This window comes from Artibeus jamaicensis, unplaced genomic scaffold (assembly GCF_021234435.1).
Source record: "Artibeus jamaicensis isolate MK-2021 breed Jamaican fruit bat unplaced genomic scaffold, CSHL_Jam_final contig_482, whole genome shotgun sequence".
Taxonomy (NCBI): domain Eukaryota; kingdom Metazoa; phylum Chordata; class Mammalia; order Chiroptera; family Phyllostomidae; genus Artibeus; species Artibeus jamaicensis.
The window spans coordinates 6,694,895-6,720,551 of record NW_026521857.1 but is presented as its reverse complement, the minus strand read 5'-3'; the positions used below and the strand labels follow the sequence as shown (position 1 = coordinate 6,720,551).

At 38.1% G+C, this 25,657-nt stretch overlaps 1 protein-coding gene across 1 annotated transcript in view; it reads right to left on the bottom strand.

The window, feature by feature from the left end:
* Positions 1-25,657, bottom strand: part of CAP2 (cyclase associated actin cytoskeleton regulatory protein 2) — a 149,660-nt gene that overhangs the window by 92,543 nt on the left and 31,460 nt on the right. Inside the window, exon 4 of the mRNA XM_037147961.2 lies at positions 1,222-1,299. Within this exon, the coding sequence (XP_037003856.2) occupies positions 1,222-1,299 (78 nt within the window). The remainder of the gene's footprint in view (positions 1-1,221; positions 1,300-25,657) is intronic.

The following is a 25,657-nucleotide window of genomic DNA, read 5'->3' as shown; positions in this document are numbered from 1 at the left end:
GCTGCATAAGCTGGGCTGGGAACCACTGTTCTAGGTGCAGGGCACTGGTGGGGCAGCAGGGGTGTGGATGGGTCTACGGTCTCAAGTGTTGTCCCCTTTATGGAGCTGAGCTTCATTGCCCAAAAGTCAAAGCCCTAGTTCTCCAGGATTCTCAGCTCAATTTATTTAATTTCAGGAGTTTGTATTAGAATTCAAAGCGAGCTATTAAATTTAAGCTATTGCATTATAAGGAATATTCTATTATCTTCTATATTTTTATGGTTATAACCAAAATTAAGATGCAGAATATTTAGTCAAAAGAACAATTATTTTATCTTATTTAACAAAGTATGTTGGTAATAGATCTACTTTTTAGCCTGTTTATACTACTTGTGAAATAGAAGATAATCAAATTCATACATAGAATATACCAGTTATGTAAGAAAAAAGTCCATCCATTGTTCATATCACGAGGAGGACACAGTTATAGGCAACTGGTGATTGGCAGTTTCATCACAAAAACATAACCTCTCATTCATTGCATTTTGTGCAGAGTTTGTGGTAAAACAGTAAACCACACAGGTGACCCAGCCCCCCTACAGCCCAGATTTGGTGCCCTGCAACTTCCGGCTTTTCCCAAAACTAAAATCACCTTTGAAAGGGAAGAGATTTCAGACTCTTGATGAGATTCAGGAAAATACGACAGGGCAGGTGATGGTGATTGGGAGAACTGTGTGAGGTCCCAAGGTACTTACTTTGAGGGGAACTGAGGCATCATTGGCCTATGCACAATATTTTTTGTATCTTGTATCTTCTTCAATAACTGTCTCTATTTTTCATAGTCCGTGGGTGGATACCTTCTGATCAGACATTGTGTATGTAATAATAGATGTGAACACTTTTGATAACAAAACAGCACAAAGTATGTACTAAAAATTAACAGTAAACTCTTTCTTGATTATAAGAGTTGTGAGATCAGTAAAATGAATAAGATACAGACGACATAAATAAATGGACCTTTCAAATTGGTGATGTCAACTGTTATGAATTTGGCTGCCATAAGACTATGAAGACAGAAGAAATGTCCCATATCATGGTGTGGCACAGAGACAGAGCCTACATGTGCTATAAATCTCATTTGGGGGCTGTCACCCACAGTAACTGGTTCTATTACCTCCTCATTTTTTAAATGTTACACAGCCCATTCCCTAGGCAGCCCTGTCTCTCTGGAAACACTCTTACCTCTTGGGGTTGCTGGTACTGAGAAGCCATCAGAAGAAAAGCCCGCTGGGCCTGGAAAGCGCTATGCACCATTTCTGCCTGGGGACAAAGAGGAAGAAGGAAGTATAAATGCTTGTGTTCCTAAACAGAGTTACCGTATGATCCAGAAATTCCATTTTTCCCAAGGGAAAACATATGTAACTACATGTTCATAGAGGCATTACTTGTAATAGTCCAGATGTGAAACAACCAGAATGTCCATCAGCTGATGAATGAGTAAATGAAAGGTGATATACCCATTCAATGGAGTATTATTTGGCATTGAAAAGAAATGAAGTGCTGATGCATGCTATAACATGAGTAAACCTTGAAAACACTATCTGAGTGAATGAAGCCAGTCACAAAAGACCACATTGGTATGATTCTGGTCATTTATATAAAATGACAAGAACATGCATATCAACAGAGTATCTCCCAGGGGCTGGTGGGAGGGAGGAAGGGGGAGCGACTGCTAATGGGTATTGGGTTTATTTTGGGGGCGATAAAAATATTCTAAGATTAGAGAGTGGTAACATATTCATGGTTGGTGAGTATACTAGGAATCATTGAATTATACATGTTAAAAAGTGAGTGTTATGATACCTGGCTGGTGTAGTTCAATGGATTGAATGCTGGACTGAGGACCAAAGAGTCACTAGTTTGATTCCCAGGCAGGGCACATGCCTGGGCCAGGTCCCCCATTGGGGGGGCAGGTATGAGAGGCAACTGCACATCAGTATTTCTCTCCCTGTCCCCTCTCTCTAAAAATAAATAAATAAAATCTTTTTTAAAGGTTCCAGAAGAGTACTAAAAAGAAAATAATTCCAAGTACTCACATCACCCACAATTAATAATTTTTGGCACTTTTTTTCATTTTGAAAATAATTTGCACAGCTGTTTTCATAACACAAAACATGATGATTTCAAATGGGTTTTTAAATTCTGAAGGTTACAAAGATTAAAATTTAAAAAATGCCTCACTACTTAGAAATACTCATTATTAACATCAGCTAAACATTTAAGATACACGTACAGATAGACTTTGATAAAATAAGGCTGTACTCTATGTGCCATTAAAAAAGGATAAATTTTAATTATCAATGTAATTGAATAGTAGAGATGAAAGAGAATTAATCAACAAACTTCAAATAAAAGTTTCAGCACTATAATAAGTATGCCCAAAGTAAGCATTCTAAGGTAAAAAACATAAAATATTATGGAAATGGAATAGCTATGTGTGGCATTTTTAAGTACATAGTATAATTTTAGATAACATTGGTTGGGAATCAATCAGGAAGGATGAAAACATAAGTACATGCTTCCTCACTTCTATCTCTAGCCCCATTTTTGTACTTAGCCCAATTGATAGCATTCATATTCCATCCGCAATTCCCATAGTTGTTTAGGATTAGTTCTACACTTAAACCTAGTGGTTCTCACCAGCCATTTTACCACGACTTCTCCACTTCTGAGTTATTTGGATGATTTTACTGGCCGAACTCTCATTATCAAAAAGAAAAAAGTCTCGAGGTTGCTTTAGTTCTTTAGGTTTAAACTGGTCTCCCTGTTGTGTTTACATTTAACACCTTGGCTGGGTAGAAGATCCTTTGGTCTCTCTCTCCATTTTCAGATAACATGGCACCGAATGTGGCAATGGAAAAATCTGAAGCCAGCTTGTTTTTTTTTCTCTCCCTTGGAGGAAATTGACTTTTTCTGGTTTGACATCTGAAGAATTGTTTCTTTATCCTTTGAATTTAATAGCTTAAACAAGATGTTTAGGTTTTGAACATGCTATTTTATATTTCCTGGAATGGATTTGGTCCTTCATTTCTGGGAAATATTTTTAGTATATTTTCAATATTTCTTCCATTTCACTTGTTAGAATCCTTCTTCAGGGACTCCAATTATAACCTCAAATTGTATAATATTTAAATGTCTTCATATCTTTTAGATTCTTTCTCTGCCTGTAATATCCTTGTCTGTCATGAGTATTTACATGATTATATGAATACTTTTGTCTATTGTTAGGAAACAGATTTTCAACAAGGTTTCTTATATACATTAACATTCCTCTTTATATATGATTTCTACATTAATATTACTTTTGTTCTTGATGTATTAGACTTTCAGTTTTCCTTTTCAATTCATTCTTATTATTTTATCACCTTGCTTAATGCTTAAAAATACATTTATACTCTTACTAAGTTCTAAGAATGTAAGTTATATTCTTACTAAGCCTTTGTAAGGAATTTGTCTGTATTTCTTATGTTTTATTTTGTTTGAGGGCTAGCCTGCCTTTCTTTTGCATGCCGTGGTCCTGCCTGACCCTGTAGCTGCCATGTGGTGAGTCCCTGAGCTTTCCACCACCATGTTGGAGGTCAGTTAATTTTCCCTTTCAAGCAACAGTTCAAGTGCAAATTGCCTTGTGCTCCATCTACTCTTTTAGAATCTGAAGGAATAGGGGATAGGGAAAGGGACAGCTCAGCTGGCCCATCTTTATTTGCAAATTTGGGGGCACATTCTCCTGGGAATATGTCCTAATTCACTTCACCCACTGGAAACATGGACATTCTGGTGAAGATTTTAGATCGTTTCTCCAGTTCAGAACCCAGACATGAAGACTTTGTGTATATATAGGGAAGCAGCCCCATGGTTTTCATTTTTATTTTATATCTTCCTGTCCTGATTTCATTTTTCAATTATGTCTTTAACAGTGTGGGGGACAGAATGAGTTAGGAGCCTAAAGCTACTTGGCCATCAGTTACTACTTTTGGTTATGGCTTTTTTGCTTGGTTATTATCACCAAATTTTTAAAAAAGCTTTTTTCTCCTCATTAATGGGGAGAAAAATAATCTACTTTAGTTGTATTTGGTCACAAATTTATATTCTTTCATCCTTGTTGATTTCCCTCTTTTTAAAGATTTTGTTTATTTACATTTTAGAAAGAGGGGAAGAGAGAGAGAAAGAGAGGGAGAGATATATCCGTGTGGTTGCCTGGACCTGGCCTGTAACCCAGACACGTGCCCTGATTGGGAATCGAAATGGCAACCCTCTGGTTTTCAGCCCACACTCAATCTATTGAGCTACACTAGCCAGGGGTATCCTTGTTGATTTCAATTTTAATCTCCTTGTTATCTTCACATATGCTTTGGGTCAGTTTCTACCTCTTTGTCTCTTTGAATAATGTCTACTTCTCTGAGAGACAGGTAAGAATGAGCTTGATACACTTCCAAAAACAGAGAACCTGAATAGGAGCCACAGGATTATGTTAATTTCATCCCAGTGTCAATATCAGATAATTTTCTGGGCTAGAAGGGTAAATGTGTGAACTGAGAAATGACTAGTTATTGTTATTCTACTTTATTATCATGTTTTGGTATCTGACAAATTTTCTAAAAGTATTTACTGAAATTTTTTTCTAACTTTTCTTATTTATTTCTCATGCAGTGATTTTTTTCTACTGAGAAATGCTAGAAATCAAATCAAAATTAGTAGATCATTTATTTGAAAATCACAGATTCAATCATCATCAGTGTAACAGATAAAGTGTCAAAAATGTTTAAAATATTCCATTTTGGGGAACACTATCTCCTCTTCTCTTTGTCCTGGGAGCTGATTGCTGGGATTACTTTGGAAGGAATAGAGGATTTTTGAATTTTACTGGAGGTCATTATGACCCTATAAATGTGAAGCTCAGAGCTGCATGACTATTTACCCATATATCTAAACATGTATTTTCAGTGGTTCAGAAGGACTTTTGTCATCTGTAACAACCACCATTCCAACAAGAAGACTATGAAGTACAACTTTCTGTAGCTTGGATACAAATAAAATAACTGCACTTCTCCCAGCAACAATAATGTAGAGGCATCATCCTCCTCTGTGAAAAGCCTTGCAGAGTCGGCTGAATTACAGTTGCTGTGGGAACAGTAATTTAGGATTGCCTAACTTCTATAATTAAAATTGCAGCTTGGAAGTAACATTAACAATATTTTTGTAGTTATCCCAAGATGAACACTATCATTAGCCTTTTTTACTTCCCCTAGAAACAACATTTAGCCTGTTGCTAATAGAGCAATTTTCTGGTGAGTCGGATTAGTGAAGATGGCCAGTTTCATTAATTACTCTTCCCCCCAAATGGCCTCTCACTCAATAATAGTGGTGGAGGCTGGAGCAGAGAAAGGTTGAATATCTAGACTTCTGCTCCAAGTTTCCTCCTATCTTTGCTTATGTAGACAGATCTTTTGGAGGATTCAGCAGTGTGCTTCTTCCAGCTCCCCAGAGCACTGGGCATAAGCAGCAGACTCTAAACCACATTCATTTTCAACCTCGTCAGTCCATGTTTCAAAGGATTTCCATTTCACTGTTGAGATTTTCTCATCTACCTGCTTCTTGCTTCTGGAAAGTTCCACGAGTTCCCCAAAGCAGACAGCATTCTATTTAGGAGCAATTTTACTGAAACTGCTGAGTTCTAATAACTTGAAAGGGAGAATCTGGCCCACACTCAGGCAGTTCAAAACATTGTGAAAGAAAAAGCCAAACGCAGGGATTTTCAGTAACAACAAATAATTGATGGTTTTTGCTGAGTGTGTCCATCACACATGTGTCATGTTCAGAGAGCCTCAGTGACCTTTGTGGGTAAACATACACATTTATCAGCCTGTGAGCACATGTGTGCAGAGAAGAAGGGGACAGTTTTGGTAAGAGTCAAGGTTTTGCATTTTATCACTTGGGCAATTGGGGTTCTTAAGACAGACAGGCTGGTGGACCACCTTGTTCTATGGTCCTAAGGGAGAGAGTAGGAGAAACAATTTCAGTAATCAATATAAAATAAGCCTCAGGACAAGCAGACACCACGTAAATATGACTTATTTTCAGTTAATCCCTTGGGAGAGAGCTGGCTCCCTGAGGAAGCTGAATCTCTGAATACTTACCAAAGCTTTGCATGGTTTCATCAAGAAAGCTATGGGCTGCAAAGTACCATGTAAATGACAAAATGAACAGGTGCATCGGGGGGAAGGGTACAGGGAGCACTTGAAGGAGATACACAGAGCGTCCAGCCAGGGTGCCTGTGCTGAAGGCCTTTCCAGGTCTTCTGAAACTGCATCAACTCTCATCACAGGGACCAGACAGTGAAAGGGAGGGGCTTTTCCTCCTCTGACTAAGGTCAGGGGAATGGGCATCTGCTCATCGGGTGCAATTTGTGGGTCCTGGGAAGGTCACTGTTGATGCCATCCCCACATTCTTTCCCAATTAGCCTGCCAATGCCCCATGTTTCATAATTAGAGATTGTATTTTTAGATGTTATTCCATAGAGGCCTCTAGTCTCTCCTAATGGAGAAGTCCCTTGAGTTGCAATCACTGAAAAGATAAAGAGGAACTTGATAGATGAAAGCAAGACAGGAGAATGGGCCAATAAAAAGAGGTGATAGGACTCCAAACACAAATTTCACCTGCTTCATAATTTTGCTTAAAAGAAGATTGAAGATGCCTAATTTTGTAGACACAAACATAAGTGCTGACTAAAGTCAGATTATGAAAGGCATCTGGGTTGACATATTAAGAACCATGAAGAAGGCTTATACCAGTGGTTCTCGACCCTGACTGTGCATTTTTAGTCACTTGGAGGATTTGTTAAAACAAGTTGCTGAGTCCCAGCCCCAGGGTTTCAGATTCAGTAGCACTGGGTGCGCCCAAGAATCACATTTCTAACAAACTCTCCAACAAACACTGTTTGCTATAATCACTCATTAGTTTCAAAAGGTGTTTTTTTTGGGGGGGTCAGTTCTTTTAGATTTTCTACATAGATAAGATTATGTCATATGCAATAAAAAAATTCATGTCTTCCTTCCCAGTTTGTATACCCTAACTGCATCAGCAAGAACTTCCAGTGTGATGTTTAAAAGGAACAGTGAGAAGGAATATCCTTGCCTTTTGTCTGACGTGAGTGAGAAAATTTTGAGTTTCTCACCATTAAGTTTGATGTTAGCTGTAAGTTTCTTGCAAATGGTCTTTGTTAAGTTGAAGAAGTTGTACTGTAGTATTAGTTTACTGCATTTTTATCATAAATGGATGTTGGACTTTGTCAAATGCTTTTCTGCATCTATAGTGTGGCCATGGGATTTTTCCTTTTTAGTCTGCTGATGTGATGAATTAATTAATTGATATTTGAATCAGCCTTGCATACCTGGGATAAATCCCATGTAGTCATGGCATATAATTCTTTTTATACATTTTATAATTTGATTTGCTAACATTTTGTTGAGAATTTTTGCATATATGTTCATAAGATATATTGGTCTGTAGTTTTCTTTCCTTATAATGTCTTGGTCTTATTTTGGTATTTGGGTAATCCTTGTCTCATACAATGATTTAGGAAATATTCCCTCTACTTCTATTCTCTGAAACAAATTGTAGAGAACCAGTCTAATTTCTTCCTTAAATGTTTGGTAGAACTCACCAATGAACCCATCTGGGCCTGGTGATTTCTATTTTTGAAAGTTATTAATTATTTATTCAATTTCTTTAGTTGATATAGGCCTATTCAGATGTCTCCTTGTGTGTTTTGGCGGATAGGTCTTTTAAGAAATCAGTTCACTTCACGTAGGTTATCAAATTTGTGGGCATAGAGGTGTTCATAGTATTCCTTTATTATTATCCTTTCAGTTTTCATGGGATCCGATGTCCCCTCTTTAATTTTTGATGTTTTTTGTGTCCTTTTTTTAGCCTAGCTAGAAGCTTGTCAATTTTATTGATCATTTCAAAGAACCAGCTTTTGGTTTTATTGACATAGATTTTCTATTTTTAATTTTATTGACTTTTGCTCCAATTATTATTATTTTCCTTTTTTTCCTAGTTTCTTAAGGTGGACACTTAGATCACTGATTTTATATCTTTCTTCTTTTCTAATATACTTATTCAATACTATAAATTTCCCTCTTAGCACTGTTTTCAGTTTTCACTGCATCTTCAAAATTTTAAACTTAAGTTTTCATTTTCACTTAGTTCTAAATATTTTTAAATTGTGGTATTGTTAACATATGATATTATATTGGTTTCAGGTATACAACATAATGCTTTAATACTTGTATACATTATAAAATGACCACCACAATAAGTCTAATTAACATCTGAGTGCAAAAATTAAAAAATTTCTTCTTTGACCCAAGTGTAGTTTAGAAGTCTGTTGTTTAATATCTACATATTTTGGGATTTTCCAGTTACCTTTCTGTTATTAATTTCTAGTTTAATTCCATTATGGTCTGAAAGCAGACATTTCATGAATCCACTCTTTTAAATTTGTTAAGGTGTATTTTATGACGCCGAATGTGATCTATTTTGGTGAGCTGGAGAAAAACATGTATCATACTGTTGTTGGATATTCTACAAGTGCCCACTGTTGCCAGTTAACTGATGGTGTTGAGTTCAACTATATACTTACCTCATTTTCTGCCTGGTGAATTTACCCATTTCTGACAGAGTTGTGTTGAAGTATCCAAATATAACAGTAGCTTCATCTATTTCTTCTTGCAATTCTATCAGTTTGATGCTCTGTTGTTAGGCACATTCACTTTAAGAATTGTGATGTCTTCTAGGAAAACTGACCCTTTATCCTTATGCAATGCCCTGATAATTTTCTTTTATGGAAATCTACTCCGTGTGGAATTATTATAGCTGCACCTGATTTCTTTTGATTAGTGTTAGCATGGTATATTTTTTGCATTGATTTACTTTTAATCCACATGTGTCTTTATATTTAAATTGTTTTTTTGCCCTGGCTGGCATGGCTCAATGGGTTGGGTGACATCCCACAAACTGAAAGGTTGCCAGTTCTATTCCAAGTCAGGGCACATGCCTGGCTTGTGGACCAAGTCCCAGGTGGGTACATGCAAGAGGCAACCAGTCAATGTTTGGTGTTTCTCTCACACATTGATGTTTTTCTCCCTCTATTTCTTCCCCCTACTTCCCTTCTCTCTAAAAATAAATAAATAAAATCTTTAAAATGGGTTTCTTGTAGAAAAACATATACTTGGGTTGTGTTTTTTGATCCACTCTGACAGTCTCTTTTAATTGGTACACTTGGATCACTGACATTCAAAGTGATTATTGATATAGTTGGATTAATATCTACCATATTCACTACTGTTTTTCATGTGTAGCCTTTGTTATTTGTTTCTATTTTTGCCTTCCACTATTTTTCTGCCTTTGTGGTTTTAATTGAGCATTTCACCTGATTCCATTTCTCTCCTTAGCACAACAGTTATATTTTCTTTTTTACTTTTAAGTGGTTGCCTGAGAGTTTGTAATATATATTTATAACTAATGCAAGTCCACTATCAGATAACACCACATTACTTTAAAGTGGTGTACCTTATAATAACAAAATAATCTTAATCACTTTCTCCTATCTCTTGTATCATTGCTCCCATTCATTTCACTTACATGAGGTCTGTCCAGAAGGTATCCAGCCATGTAATATGAAAAACAGGGATTTGTTGGAGAAGATACAAGATGCAATAAACATTGTATATATACCAATGATGCTCCAGTTCCCTTCCAAGCAGGCACCCTGGGACTTCACACAGTTCTCCCAATCACCATCAGCTGCCCTGTCGTATTTTCCTGAGTCTCACTGATGTCTGGAATCTCTTCACTTTCAAAGGTGATTTTAGTTTAGGAAAACCCAGAAATCACAGGGTGCCAAATCTGGTCTGAAGCAGGGCTGAGTCACCTGGCTGATTTGATGTTTTGCCAAAAAACTGTGAGATGTGATGCACATGAGTGGGTGCATTGTCATGATGAAGCTGCCAGTCATCAGTTGCCAATAGCTGTGGCCTTCTGAATCATCCGAATCTGTTCTGTGGAGGAATGTTCAAGCTTAATGCAAAATTTGATGTGGACTCATTGCTGTACTGGCTCAGTCATTTTTAATGTGATGGTCACACACTACACACGCTCACTCAACAGTGTCTACCGCCCCCACTGACTAGTACAGTGAAGTCGTCATTGTTCACACATGCACATTCCAGTCCACTCTCCTTGGCTGCCAGGTTACATTGATGTCACACAAACTGTTCTCATTATAGTAACAATGGCTGGACTTTTTCCAAACAGACCTTGTATATAAGCATAAATAAGTGCATATATGTTATATATACATCAGCATACATGGTTGAATATATTGTTGCCATTGTTTTTTACAAACTGTTATCTGTTAAATAAGAATATTAAAAGTAAAATTTTTATTTTATCTTTACTTATTCTTACTTTGATGCTCTTCCTTTCTTTATATAGATCCAAGTTTCTAATTTATATTAATTATCTCTAAAGAACTTGTTTTAACATTTACTGTAAGGTAGATCTACTGGCAACAAATTCCCTCAATTTTTGTTTGAGAAAGTCTTTAATTCTTCTTCACTTTTTAAAGATTTTATTTATTTATTTTAGAGAGATGAGAAGTGAGGGAAAAAGAGAGGGAGAGAAACACCAATGTTCAAGAGATACATCAGTTGGTTGCCTTTCACATGCCCTCTACTGGGGAGCTGGTCTGCAACCTAGGCATATACAATGACTGGGAGTTGAACCTGTGACGTTTTGGTTTGCAGGACAGTGCTCATTTACTGAGCCACACCAGCCAGGGCTCTCCTTCACTTTGGAAGAATAATTTTGTGGGATACAAAATTCTGGGTTGATGGGTTTTCTTTCTTACCACTTTAATTATTTCACTCCACTCCTTTTCCTGCATAGTTTCCGAGGAGAAATCAGATATATCTGATATATCTGTCTTTTGTAGGTAAGGTCTTGTTTTCCTTTCCTTCTTTCAGTATTTTTTCTTTATCTTTGACTTTCTGTAATTTGAAAATGATATGCTGGGATTTAGTTGTTGGGTTTTTTGGTGGTCATTTTTTTTGTTTTTGTTTTTGATTTTGCATTTATGCTGCCTGGTGTTCTTTGGAGTCTGACATTCATTTGGAGGAAAATCTCAGTTAGTATTATTTCAAATATTTCTTCTTTTCTTTCTTTCTTCTCCTTCCAGTATTTCCCTTATACATATGTGACACCTTTCGTAGTTGTCACACAATCCTTGGATATTATGTTTTTATTTTTTAGTCTTTTTTTTGTTTGTTTTTGAAGGTTCTGTTGATACATCTATCTTCTAGCCCAGGGGTTATTTCCTCAGCCATATTCACTGTACTAATAAGCCTATGAAATCCTTTTCTTTCATTTCTGTTACAGTGTTTCTGATCTTTATCATTTCCTTTTGGCTCTTTATTTATATTATCTCTGTGCTTACATTACCCATCTGTTCTTGTACAGCATCTTCTTTATCCACTAGACCCTGGAGCTTATTAATCATAAATGCTTTAAGTTCCCTGCTTGAAAATTCTAACATCCCTGCCATGTCTGGTTCTGATGTTTGCTTTGTCTCTTCATATTGTGGTTATTCTTTTGTCTTTTGATATGCCTTTTAGTTTTTCTTGATAGCCAAACATGATGCACTAGGTAAAAAGAACAGCTGTAAATAGGACTTGGGTCGTGTGGTGGCGAGGTGTGAGGAGTGGAGAAGCAAATTTTAGTCCTATGATTATATCTTAGTCTTTTTGTGAGCTTATGCCTCTGGACTATAAACTTCGCAAGTTTTTCTCACTTTTTTCTTCCACCTAAGGATGGCAACAGTGGGCTGGACTTCAGGGTTTCCCTCCTCCTGTGGAAGACTAGAGCCTGTTGCAGGTGAGTATTTCCCTTCCTCAGTCCAATTAGGCTTTCATAATATCCTACAGGTTAGAGTCTGGTTAACTAGTTTCCTCTAAGGACAGGTCTTGTTAAGAACAGAGTGCTCTGGCTTATTTCAAAATACTCCCTTTCCCCCTTTTCCACTGGAAGTCCAAAGGGTTTTTCTCCACATTTACTGTGGAAACCTAATCAAGTGGCAGGAGGTAAACCTCACAATATTATGGGGGCATTCAAAGACTGGATCCCTTTGGAGTCCGTAACTCTCAGACGTGTTGGCACTAAGCTTACAGAAATCTGTCTCGCTCAGCCCTGGTTCCTGTGACAGTTTCCCTCAGGAGTTGCTGCTTTACCAAGCTGCAATTCCTGTGCCTGTCTGTCAGTAAGATCTTGGGGACAGCAATTTGCCCTATGTCCTCCCGTCTCTATGGATCCAAGAGGAGTTGTTGTTTTTTTAGTCTGTTCAACTTTTTACTCATTAGGATGGAGTTCCAATGTCCGAGCTTCCTACATCTGGAACCAGAAACTGAAAGTCCCTCTTCCACTTTAAAAAAATTTACATTTTATTTACTTATTGAATTTATTGGGGTGATATTGGTTAACAAAGTTATATAGGTTTCAGATGTACAATTCTCTAATATATCATCTGTATATTGTCCACTCTTTTAAATGGGAAAAAACTTATTCCATTTTAATTTTCAGAAAACATTTTGGAACGTCCATCTCAGTTTTATCCTCTTGGTAACAGAACGTCTCCCTGTTACCTGCCTTTGATGTACGCATGTGGACTTGTGGATAAGTACAGGGGAGTGAGGGGTTACAAACACCTGTGTGGAAGGAGCTTGGGACAGTAATCTGGTGGGAAGGATGGTGGGACTGTGAGGGTGGCAGGTGGGGGGGCCACTCAGAGATTCTATGCTTTAACATTTTTATCTGGAATGTTTTCTTTCCAGATACAATTGGGAAAAAATGGCAAAGTTCTCTGAAGATGCTTTCATCCTCACTAAATGATATTTTACTTTTTGTGCTTGTCATGGTTATTTTTATCATATTTACCTGGTGGTGTGTGGAGGCGCTTATGAAGAAGATCCCTGGCGCTGGGGGAATAAAACAACACCACAAGTACCTCGCTATGCCATCACAGCCTGGAATAAAATATACAAGTGCATAATGCTTCTTCACTGTGACTTCTTTAGTTCCTGTGGACCTTTGTCAGTTTTGCATAAGTTTGGGAAAAGGCTCTCTCTCTTCCCAATGTGCCAATAGAGAAGGTCACAAGAAGCCAGAATTATCATTAGCAAAGAAACCAGCACATCTGCTTGTCCTAAAACTTGTTCTGGGGGCCAAATCTTTTTTGTTAGTAACATAGTCTAAAGTCAAAAGTTAAGAAATGAGAAAGAGGGTTGACTGCTATTTGCTGTTGAACCTGGAATAGCCAGAGTGCACAGGAGAAGGGCTACCTTTGCTTGGACCATAATTGGCCCCATCATTTCAGCAAGCATCTTAATATCTTACCTGGAATACCTGTACCCACCCAGTGCTCGGCACGTGTCACTTGTCCCATATATGTCATGGTGTGTTTGGGGTTTTATTCTATTGAGGACAAAAATAGGATCTATCATATTGAGGAGAAAAAGAGGATTCTGAATAATTTCACTATACAATAAGTAAGCCATGATATCAATGGCAGTTATTTCTGAGTAGTGGGATTACAAGTGGTTTTTGTTCTCTCTTTCACATTTATTGTCAATTTTTCTACATCAAACATTTACATTTTATTATCAGAAAAAATATTTAAAAGATATAACTGAGTAAAATAGAAGTTTATTAATTAATTTACAAACAAAAGTATTTTCTGAGTGGCTACTTGGTGCCTGGGTGCTACCAGATGTGAACCAGGGGAAACGCGTTGTGAGCACAGTGAGTGCCGAGTGAATGGGAGTGATGAGTGGTAAGGTGTTGGCTGCATGGAACAGAAAGCAAACATCCTGTCTTGAAAAAAAACTGATGGCTGATTAGCCATGATTGAAATGTTAAATTTTCCCATTTGGCTGGCCTCACAAAACACAAGAAGCATTCCCATAAAAGAAAAGGGAATTTATTATTTTTTTAAGAAAAAAATTCCTTCTCTCTGGAACCCAGGAAGAACAATGCTTGGCACCCAGTCCTTTCTAACCCTCGTCTCCCTGACCACAGCTCTCTGCTGTTCAAGACCACAGCAGAGAGCTTTAGGGTTCCCTGAAGCCTATGACTCAGCCATGGCTGCCTTTTTGAAGTACCCAGTGTGTGCACAATTTACAGAGTCTAAATTTACAGTCTCACTAGTGAGGGGAGGCAGTGATGTCTCCATCCACTTACTTAAAAGTATGTTGGCAATGCTCCACTAAATCATAAAGGCAAGTTAATTTAAAGCTCTGGCCTGGCCTGTTCAAATACCAACGAAGTCCCAGTCAATTTCAGACTCTACTGTAGCCAAAACATATATCAAAAGGGCAATAATTTTATATTAGGTAATTGTTATAAATTAGTATATTTACTGTCTTTACAGCTGACTGTTTCTTTTAAATGATACCACTCCCATTGGCAGAGAAAGGAGGCACATTTATTGAACAGAGCTAAATAGTTTTGCAGTCCGGAAAGGAAAGATGAGTAGGTAGATTTAGAATGTCAGTGTCAGACTACTAGGCAGATTTTATTAAAAAAACAATCATTCAGGAACTCATAATAAAAAAGGTTTATCCTTCATTAATAGGACTGTTGCCTTGGCAACTTCCAGCTCAGGTAAGTATGTACAGCAGCCACAGTACACAGTTCTGAGGCTGAGGAACAGCTCCAATGCCTCCTTTATGCATCCAAGCCTGAAGTCTCCCATTATATATCTCAGCTGCATTATTGTTCCAAGTTCAAGTGACCTTAACACCCAACCACCTCCACCAAAAACATGTTATCCACCCCCAAACAGGCGATTTAAACTAATCTCTTGGTAAGTCAAATTGATAAAAATTAGAAATGATAAATGGGTTTCTTTTGCAAAAAAGATGATTTATACAGGGAAATATAGCTTTGATTTTATTTTTCCTGCTCATCCAGCAGAGGGCAAAGTATTTTTCAATAATCAATTTCATGAATATTAATGTACGAATCCATGATCATTAATGATTGAATCCATGATTCAAATCATGCATTGTTTCCCTAAAATTCTTATTTTCCTAGTTTGTAATTGTCACCAAATAGCCTGAAGCACTTTAAGACACTGCAAGGGTATGAGTTAGTCCAATGTGTGTATCGGAGGGAGGGTAGGGGTGACAATAAATATTAGGGAGTGCTTGCCTTTGACCTTGCACACTTTCAATTCTAGAAATTTGCCTCAAGAAAATAACTGTGCAACATAAAATAATGTTTGTAGAAGTATATGCTTGCAATTTCATTTCTAACAGGAGAAAAATGGAAAATGTCAAATGTCACTAATTTTTAAAATGATTATAATCCTAGATGGGCATCATTTCAGGGACAGGACTAGGGTGAAGCTGGGGAGGAGCTCAGGTGTGCTCCCTCTCAGGGTCACACCCTGGGCTCTCACTTGTCTCTCCCTAGTCTGGGCCCTGTAGTCGTGTACATACATTATATATGATTACATCACTTGTATATGATTTTGATTGTGTAAATCAATTATGGCATGACCATATAATGAAATATTATGCAGTCATTAAAAATGGTAATGTACACCTCAATTTACCGATATGGGAAGATGCTCAGAGTATATGGTCTAAGTTAAACAAGCAGGGTACAAACAATATGCAGAAAAGTTTGCAAAATCTATAATAAAATCAATCACTGTGATTTAAACATCCCAATATAGAGCTCTTCTAAATAATTAATTGTTGCAATTTGTATTGAAAAAAGTCACAGATTTGAATGAGTTAAAAGTAGTGAGTATTTCTTAAGGAAAAGGAATAAAACAAAGAAAAAACACTATTGTATAAGTCTGTTGGTTTCCTGACAGGTGTGAATATTGCTACAAGTTTGTATTCTCAACAAAACCATTCTCCTAAATTAACTTCATTTTCAAATTCAGTCTTTGTGTTGCTACAAAGCATTTGGCACATGGCCCCTTCTCTAAATCTCTCACTTGGTTTTCCAACACTTAAGAAAGCTAAAGGATTTTATCAACATATTTAAACCAAATCTTAGGAAGCTGAAACTGCTTCATGGCTGATGAATCTTGGGTCTACACAAGGAAAGGGTACTTGGCTGTTGTGTTGTTGTAGGAACACTCTGAAATACTAGCGGCGACAGGTGCTCTTGACTCTAGAATTCCCTTCGCACTGTTGTTCCTCCTGTGTTATTGAAGCCATTCTCTTACTTAAATGTCATGTGCGTGTATATATATGCCCTGTGTGTGGAAGTAGGTAATGTGTTTTTGAGGACTAGACCACTGGGTGCCTACATAAAAGGGCCTTTATTACAACAGCAGGTCAGTAACTACTGCTTAGTAATGAATGACTTAAGTGATTATTGGAAAGCAGTGTGGTGTAGAGGAGAAATTGTGAGCATTGGATCTTGAGATAGAATCCAACTCTACCCCCTGCTAGTTGCATGGTCATAAGCAAGTTTCCCAACCTTTCTGAGTCCCGGCTTCTTTATCTCAAATGCTACCTACCTAAGGGCTCTCCTAAGAATCAAGCAAAGCAATGCTTGTCAATAGCTGGTAAAATGCCTGACACATAGTAGGCCCTCAATAAATACTAGTTTTTCTCTCCTCTTCTTTATAGTTGCTTCCCTTACTAGTATGGAAAATGAAAATAAGGAAGGTAAGTAAAGTTGATCTCCAGTGATGATGAAATTTTTATTGTTGTTCAAGTACAGTTGTCTCCATTTTATCCTACCACATGTCCCCCCACCCATTCCTACCTCCTGCCCTCAAACGTGATGATGAAATTTTGCTATGAACTGGATTTTGTTCATTCAACAATCCTATCTACCCAATATCAATCCATCGACACTGAGATCTTACTATTAACACTCAACCCATGAAAAGTCCTTGCTGAAATAGTGATCCCCCAATTTCCTGTGAATTTCCAGGCAGCTTGGACCCCTGGCCAGTAGGGTGCCCTGCAGCCAATTTGCATGGGATGACACCTTGCGCCTAAATTTTCTCACTTGTCTTTTGGTGCCCAGTGAACTCCCTTCCAAGCAGTACCTTAATTCCAAGGATTTTTCTTTTTTAAAAAATATATTTTATTGATTATGCCATTACAGTTGTTCTATTTCCCCTTTCATTCCCCTCCACCCTGCAGACCCCCTCCCCTACCATTCCCCTCCTTTAGTTTATGACCACGTGTCTCAAGTTCTTTAAATTCTATATTTCCCATACTATTCTTGCCCTCCCCCCCTATCTATTTTCTACCTACCATCTATGCTACTTATTTTCTGTACCTTCTCCCCCCTTCTCCTCCCACTCCCCTGTTGCTAACCCTCCATGTGATCTTCATTTCTATGGTTCTGCTCCTGATCTAGCTGTCCTCTTAGTTTGCTTTTGTTTTAGGTGTGGTACTTAATAACTGTGAGTTTGCTGTCCTTTCACTGTTCATCTTTTTTATCTTCTTTTTCTTAGGTAAGTCCCTTTAACATTTCATATAGTAAGGGCTTGGTGATGATGAACTCCTTCAATTTGATCTTATCTGAGAAGCACTTTATCTGTCCTTCCATTGTAAATGAAAGCTTTGCTGGATAGAGTAATCTTGGTTGTAGGTCTTTGGATTTCATGACTTGAAATAACTCTTTCCAGCCCCTTCTTGCCTGTAGGGTCTCTTTTGAGAAATCCACTGACAGTCTGATGGGAACTCCTTTGTAGGTGACTGTCCCCTTAGCTCTTGCTGCTTCTAGGATTCTCTCCTTCATTTTAATCTTGGCTAATAAAATTATGATATGCCTTGGTGTGTTCCTTCTTGGGTCCAACTTCTTTGGGACTCTCTGAGCTTCCTGGGCTTCCTGGAAGTCTATTTCCTTCGCCAGATTGGGGGAGTTCTCCTTTATTATTTGTTCAAATAAGTTTTCCACTGGTGGCTGTTCCTCTTCCCCTTCTGGTACCCCTATAATGTGGATGTTGGAGCGTTTAAAGATGTCCTGAATGTTCCTAAGCCTCTCCTCATTTTTTTGAATTCTCGTTTATTCATCCTTTTCTGTTCGGTCATTTTTTTCCTCCTTCTGGTCCACTCTTTTGATTTGAGTCCCAGTATCCTTTCCATTACTATTGGTTTCCTGTGCATTTTCATTCATTTCAATTAGTTTAGCCTTCATATGTTCCTCTAATTTGTGACTAAAATCAACCAGTTTTGTGAGCATCCTGATCACCAGTGTTTTGAACTGTGCATCTGAAAGTTTGGCTATTTCTTCATTGCTTAGATTTATGGGCTGTGGGGCTCTGAGTTGTTCTTGAGCCATGTTTTGATCTGTTTGTGCCTGTTACGTAGGAGGAATGGAGCCTTAGTTGTTCACCAGGGTGGGGCCACCCATGTTGCTGGTTTGTGACACTGTATGTGGGGGTAGGGTCAGAGAGGGACAATGGCGGTCTCCTCTGCCACTTTCTGCCGCTGGGTTCTGCACGGTCCATCTCACTGCTAGCTCCTTCACCGGTTTATCTGCGTGCTAATGTGTGACTGAGATCAGCCCTCAGTGGGTCCACCGCCTTGCGCCCTCAGTGGGTCTGCTCACTTCTCCACACCTGGGATCCGCCCATGGCTGCGGGCACACCTGGGTCGCACCTGGGTTGCATGCTGCGTTTTTGTTGCTAAAACTTTGTTGTTTTTAAACTTGGTTGTGTGAGAAGGCACAGTGCTTCCACCTGTGCCTCCATCTTGGTGGAAGTCCCCAAGGATTTTTCTTAAAGTACCAAATATTCCCTTCCCTTTCATCTAATGATAGCAGTTAACACATACTTGTACAAAGTTCAGAAGACATGGATGTTTAGGAAGTAAAAGCTTTCAGTAAGTCTCTCACTAAAAATGACCATTGTCAGCAACTCAGTGAGTAATGTTCCGAGCTTCATTGTTAAATGAGGCAAACCTCTCACAAGTATATATATTATCTCTTTACTTTCTCTCAATTTCTGCTCAGTTATCCTCAGAAAATCTCTTCTCTTGCTTTTTTGTGTCCCGTTTGTGAATTGCAAAGTTACCTTTATAATCAAAAGATGTGATACACACTCATAAAGAAAAAGAGAAGTCCCATATTTGGTGGTGCACGTAGAAAGGAATCAGGCCTGACATCAGGTAAAAGTATAAATAATCTGCATCGAAATCTCCATCTTTTTCTTTGTCTCTCTTTCATTAAATTTACACTTCTCCAGGTACCAGCATTCATGGCAAATGACTGTTTTTCATTTAATGTTATCATTTCCCTGCTTCATTTAACTAAAAGCATAGCGGAGGATTTTTTCTAACATTTTGCATTACACAAGCGCTGCTCAAAAAACCTTCGCTGAAGGCTTTTTATTTTTAATTTCTCATCTGTCACAGACTAGTACTTTTATAAAATAAATGAAAGAACCTCATGGGAAACATGAAATGAAAACCAAACACTAGATTTAATGGACTTAAAATTACTCCATTGGGCTGTTATAAAAGTTTTCAAAGTCTTACAATTTCTACACTTATCTTGTGGCAGACCACTAGCAAGATTTTGTGGATGGCAGAGGTTGGTGTACGACGCATGGAGTGACACTTTCCTGTGTCTCTGTGTATGACTCACACCCTCGTGTACCTCAGGTCTATGGGCAAATGTCTTCCAAGTTTCTAAGAACTAATCTACAGATGAACTTTCCGGTGGGAGTCCCCATGTAAAAGTCTGGGACTGTCTGTATGAGGGTATATTGAGACGAGCTGCTTAATTTTTTCGCTTTTCGTCCAGACATTTAAAATGATGCCAATATAGGCCTCTTGAAACCAGGGAGAGTTGATTATTGGGAATAGACAGTGAAGGCCCAGACACATTTTTATTTCCCACTGGTGCTTTCAGACTCCTAAGTTATTTCTTGCCTGATTATTATCATTTTGAATGTTAACAATTAAAGGGGAAAGCAACGTGCCAAAACCCAATCCATAAAGAAAGAAACAAAATTCTTTCTTTTTTAAATGTGACCTTCAGTATGTAATAGTTATGGTAAGGTTCAGAAAACTACCCTGTCTCAGATACAGCTCATGGGATGTCTACTGGCAATGCCTATGCCAATATATTGATGGATTTTCACGTTACTCTTGAATTCCCATCTAGCTTTCTTAAGATATCTTAGAGCTCTAGACTTTCAATGGCTCACTTTCCTCAACTATAGAGTAGAAATTAGGAGAATAAGAGAGGTACTAGAAAAATTTTCAGGGCTATGATAAATTCAAGACTTTTGTGTGTGTGTGTGATAAACAAAAATCTATAGAGTTTATGTTTCTCCATGTTTTACTTGCTACTTCATGACTTAAAACTTGGCTTTGATGTTTTTTTTTAACTGCTAGTCTAGGACATGACTTGATCCAAATTGTCAGCCACAGTATATTCATATACCTATAGATACAATAATCCATTAAAGACTTGAGTCGTGCAGTTAAACATTCATTTTCATTCATTCATTTAGCAAACATTTGTAAAGCACTTACTGTGGGCACAGTGCTAGACACTGAGAGGCCCAGACAATAGCAACATGCATCCGGAACCTTGAAATAAAACCCAGCACTCAACAGGTGGGCCCCAAAAGATAATCATACCACCCCTACCGCATATTAAACTGTTTTAACAGGAGCAATTGAAAGTATCAGCATTCCAAGTACCTTACTATTTAAGCTATTCACTTTGCCAAGTGTTTTCTGAAAGGGGAAGGATTTCTATTGCAAATGCATTATGATAGGTAAATTATTAATTCATTGAATACTCTGTTTTCTTTTACATCACCAAAACATCTTATGTTTGACATAGTAAAAATGCTGGCTTGAAATGTGTTATAAAATGTATAATGTCATGTTTTACAACTTACAGTGTTGGGGGGGCATAAGAGACTAAATGGTAATGGAAAATATACAATAAGAAAATCTAAAAAAATAAAAGGTAAGTAAAACTTGTGGTGTTAAACTACAACCTAAACAAAACTAGAAAGTGAAAAAAATATCCTGAAGGTTCGAAAGCATATTTTGTACTTGCCTTATGCTCACTAACAGATCTGCAAGTACATTTCGTACAATCAGAGTGACCCTTGGGTCAGAGCTCCCACCCGTTTGACCGAGACTGTTTTTTCTTGCACGTTTTCTAACACTGCATTCGGAGGCATTCTTAGGTGAATGGTGTGTGTGCATGTGTGTGTGCATGCTGTACGTGAGTGCGTTTTGTGGAGATGGGTGCGTGGATGCAAATAACAAGATAATCTAAGTGAAATCAGGTCATTACTTTTAGACAAGTATTAATTTTCAGATACCGAAACAGCCTCCAGGTAAACAATTAAGTCATCTTGAAGTTTAGACAGAAAACCACAACAAATGTTCCAATTTTTAGAATAGTTTAAGAAAGAAGGAAAGATAGGAAAAAAAGGAACAGGCAAGAAAAAGGGAAAGGAAACAGTTTGCAGTAGTGGGCAGCATCACTAACATTGGGAAATAGTCCCCTAAAAGGATATTTCTAGTGAGAAAATATTTGAAGAAAAGTTGCTGGTGTCCCTCAGAAACTCCCAGCATGGAGTGAGGTGTAAATTCTTGCTATGCTTTTGTTTAGAGCATCACCATTTACAAGAGACTAAACTATCTAATTTTTTTCACAGGTGCATCCCAAAAGGTGCTTGCTGGTGGGTGGCATGACTCCTCCCCCAGCCACAGAAATCTAGGCGTGGTCAGAATGAATTGCTGCATATTTTGACTCTTATTTTGCTTATGTCAGTGAACCAGGAACAGAGAAGTAAAACCAGGACTGATAATTTACCATAGGTTTCCTTAGAAGGTTTCCTTTAAGAAGCTGAAAGAAAAGCACTCAGATGAAAGTTTGACTGAAGTGCCCTAGTTGGGTGGCTCATTTGGTTGCAGCACCATCCCATACACAAAAGATTGTGGGTTCCATCCCCCTTCAGAGCACATACCCGGGTTGTGGGTGTGATCCCCAGTTGGGGAGCATTCAAGATGGTGACTGATAAATATTTCTCTCTCTCTCTTCCTCTCTCTTTAAAATCAATGAACATCTTTTCAGGTAAGGATTAAAAAAGTTCATCAAAAGCACATTTATTGTCCAGAAAATTTAAAAGGCAGTTACCATCTTAATCTGAGAAATTTACGGAATCTTCTTCAATTGCTTCAGCAAAATATTTTGGTGGTATATTTTATTTTTGGTAGAGTAAATGGGGCAGTCCTGGTGGCTAGTGATGCCTGGTGGCCCTTCAAGAGATGTTTAGATTCCAAGTCCAGTTTCTTATTTGCCTGCCCCCTAAGATCTAGATGTGCTATGAAATTAGAATGTTTAAGGAAACAGGGATTGTATTCTCTAAAAACAAACATCCTTAAGTTAATGAGTGGGCACCAGGATGCCCAGCTAAGGCCAATGACAGCAGGATATGGGCTGTGAGCCATAGCGTATGTTTAATAGTGAATTATGTGTTCAGTGCTGAGAATAGAAATTTTAGAAATTCTGAGAGGCAGTCATAACAGAGACTGATACATCTGTGATGTTTCTGAGTTCTGCAAATACGGCGCAGGAGCTCCAGCTGAGACAGGGCCAATGTAACGAGGTAGAAGAGTGGTTCCATGAGGCACAGGGTTCATCTCTCCTGGAGGTCAGCATTCTCCCCATTGCCTCACCTAACACAGCTCTGAGAAGACCCATGGAAGACACCAGTTACAGTGATGTTCCACCCTTTCCTCAGCCCTGGGGCCTGAGCCGACCATCATAATGCCCTTTGGTAAGGGGAATGGTAGAGCCATTGAGTAAGAGGGCAGGAGCAAGGTAACAGGTAAGTGCCACTTGCTTCTCACTAGGGGTCCTGTTACAAATAAAGGTGTTGGGAGCCACAACTGCCCTGCAGGTCAAGGCTAGGCATCTCCCAATGCAATGGATAGCCCTGCTGGAGACAAGATTCCTGACTCTGCCATCCAGACAAGGTGCTCCATTTATCACATCACCTGCATCACCTAATCTCTCTAGCTTAGTTTCCTTCTCTGAAGAAAAGAGGAGGGGAAGAGAGGAAAAAAGGCAGGCAAAGGGAAAAAATAAAAGGAGCCATGTATTGGAATGTATGATTTCTATGGTATTTTATTCTGTAATAATTCTGACTGTCCTGACCGGCTAAGACAGCAAGAAAGGAGATTCCCAATTTAAAGGCCCGTGTAAAATCTGGAAGCAGAATTCTTTATACGAGTCATTTTTTATCTCTCTCCCATTTGGGGATCTTTTGAGCTTGAGATTGCCAAGGTATCTACATCTAGTTATAATAAAAATAAATGTTCAAATTAAAACGATAAGCAGGAAATCAGAAGTTAAGGGGAGGACCAGCATGGCTGAAGGAGAGTGCAGGAGAGTGAGGGGATCTATGTTGAATGGGCTGTTTTGTTGAGTGAAAACTTCTGCTTCTAATTTTTTTTTATGGAAGTAAGAGGGGCCTTATAAAGACCCAGATTACAAAACACCAAAAATGTAAATGATCTCTTTTTAAATTAGTACAAATTACCTACAGATGTTTCTAAAGCCAAAGGCAGAATACACATAGAATTAGTAAAACAAATGTGTATTTTTGTATTACTTATTTTGGGGATAAGGCGATTATTTATCCTAGGAATAAAGCTCATGTAAAAGAAGAAGTGACAACATGTATGACTGAGGACAGACTCATGGAGGCTTCAAGGTCTTTTAAAATGAGGAGTCTGATTTTCTTCCACAATGTAAGAAAGCAGGATGCTATTTCATATTTAGTGTTTTGTGTATTTTTTCTCTGACATGATTTCTTCTGCTTGCTTCGCATGTTCAGATGCCTGAGGTACTTTCCATGGTATGGCTCAACATGCTTTTATAATGATGGTTATGCTGCCTCACCACAAGCTTTTCAGCTGGAAACCAAATTGTCCCCTCACGTTCTGATGCTGAGGCTGCAGGTGAATCACTCAAATGGGTTGTGAGAGCCAAAAGCCCCTTGGCAGTGAGGTTGCCCAGCCTTATTACTGAACAAGTGAAGGGACTAGCTCAAGGTCATGCTGTAAAAAGCAGAGCCAGCTCTATATTCCAAATACAGACTCCTGGTGCCAGTCACAGGAAGATACTCCTCATTTTGCCACTCTTTTAACTTGTTACCTAGTCAAGATGGTATAAAATGGACAAAACATTTTGTAAACAGTTCAAATAAGTGACAAACACTAGGAACATCTAGAATAGTGATGGCGAACCATCAGAAGTGCAGCTATAATAATTGTCTAAAAAGGGTCATCCCTTACAAAGTCAGGGAACTCAACTGCACAGTGTGATTTAATCACACTATGCTTACATGTGTTATACTTCTCAGCTGTTTCTTTCTTTACCCATTTTAATTAAGACAGGAAATAAATGTTTCAGGCTTCTAGGACCATTTCAAATGTAAATTCTATAAACCTCCAAAAAGGGTTTGATTTAAGAACAGACATACAATTTGCAGCTGTTTCATAATTTTCAAATCATTTAGAAATAGTCCTGAGATTAGTTCCATATACCATAAAAAAACAACAGGACAGCTTTGTAAAAAAAATATCACATTTATCCATTTAAGGATAAATGAGGGCTGACCACAGACTTGGTATTACATAGGCCCAGTTCCTAGAGAATCCTTTCTTGTGACATTGAGTGCTATATTTATTCCAAACATCTACTACAAAATTATATAAAATTATGTATCATTTACTCTTTCTTAAAAGGGGTGCAAGCTCTGTATATAATCCTGGGTTGAAGAGTAATTCAAATAAGCCCTTTGGTGTATGTTGCATATAAGAAGGCTTTACACGATCTAATCTTCACTAAACCTGTTATGTTCTTGGGTTCAGCAGAGCTTCCTAATTGTAGCTATTAGTTCCCCCTTTTCTGTGGTCTGTTCTGTCAATAGACTATTGAGTGTTCAGTAAATTAAGCTCAACCAGCAGCCAACACATCAAGACAGACGTTAAATCATAGCTTGGCTGCCCTTATTTATTATTTGTATCTGTGAAATAGCTTTTAAGTACAGGGACAAGATTTAACATGATGCTCATTTGTGTTATTCTCAAATTTCCATAATGTACAATCAGGTATGGGAGGGGTTTTTTTTTTCCCCTTAGGCAACAGGTGTGTTCTTGGAACAAATTTCAACCCCCACTTCTGGCTTATGTGAGAGGCAGCAGCTGCAAGCTCACTGTCAATGACACATGGTTCTATAAGGGAGAAAAAATAAACTACTTGTTCAGTGTATTAAAGTAATGGGCAGATGGATGATAGCTGCCTGTACTTTTCTTTGTCTTGTAGAATCAGAGTCTAAACTTTCAGATAACAAGTGTTTTTTCTCTTTTTCTTCTCTATCTCTTTCCCCTTCCTCCCTCCCTCTTCTTTCTTTCCTTCTCTATCTTCCCACCTTCCCTCCTTAATTTTTAAAAAGCATTATGCATTCATTACCGAGAATATTCCTTTATTTGAGTCACACCGTTTTCAGGCTAATAAATGGAAAGAAGAAAGAAGTTCA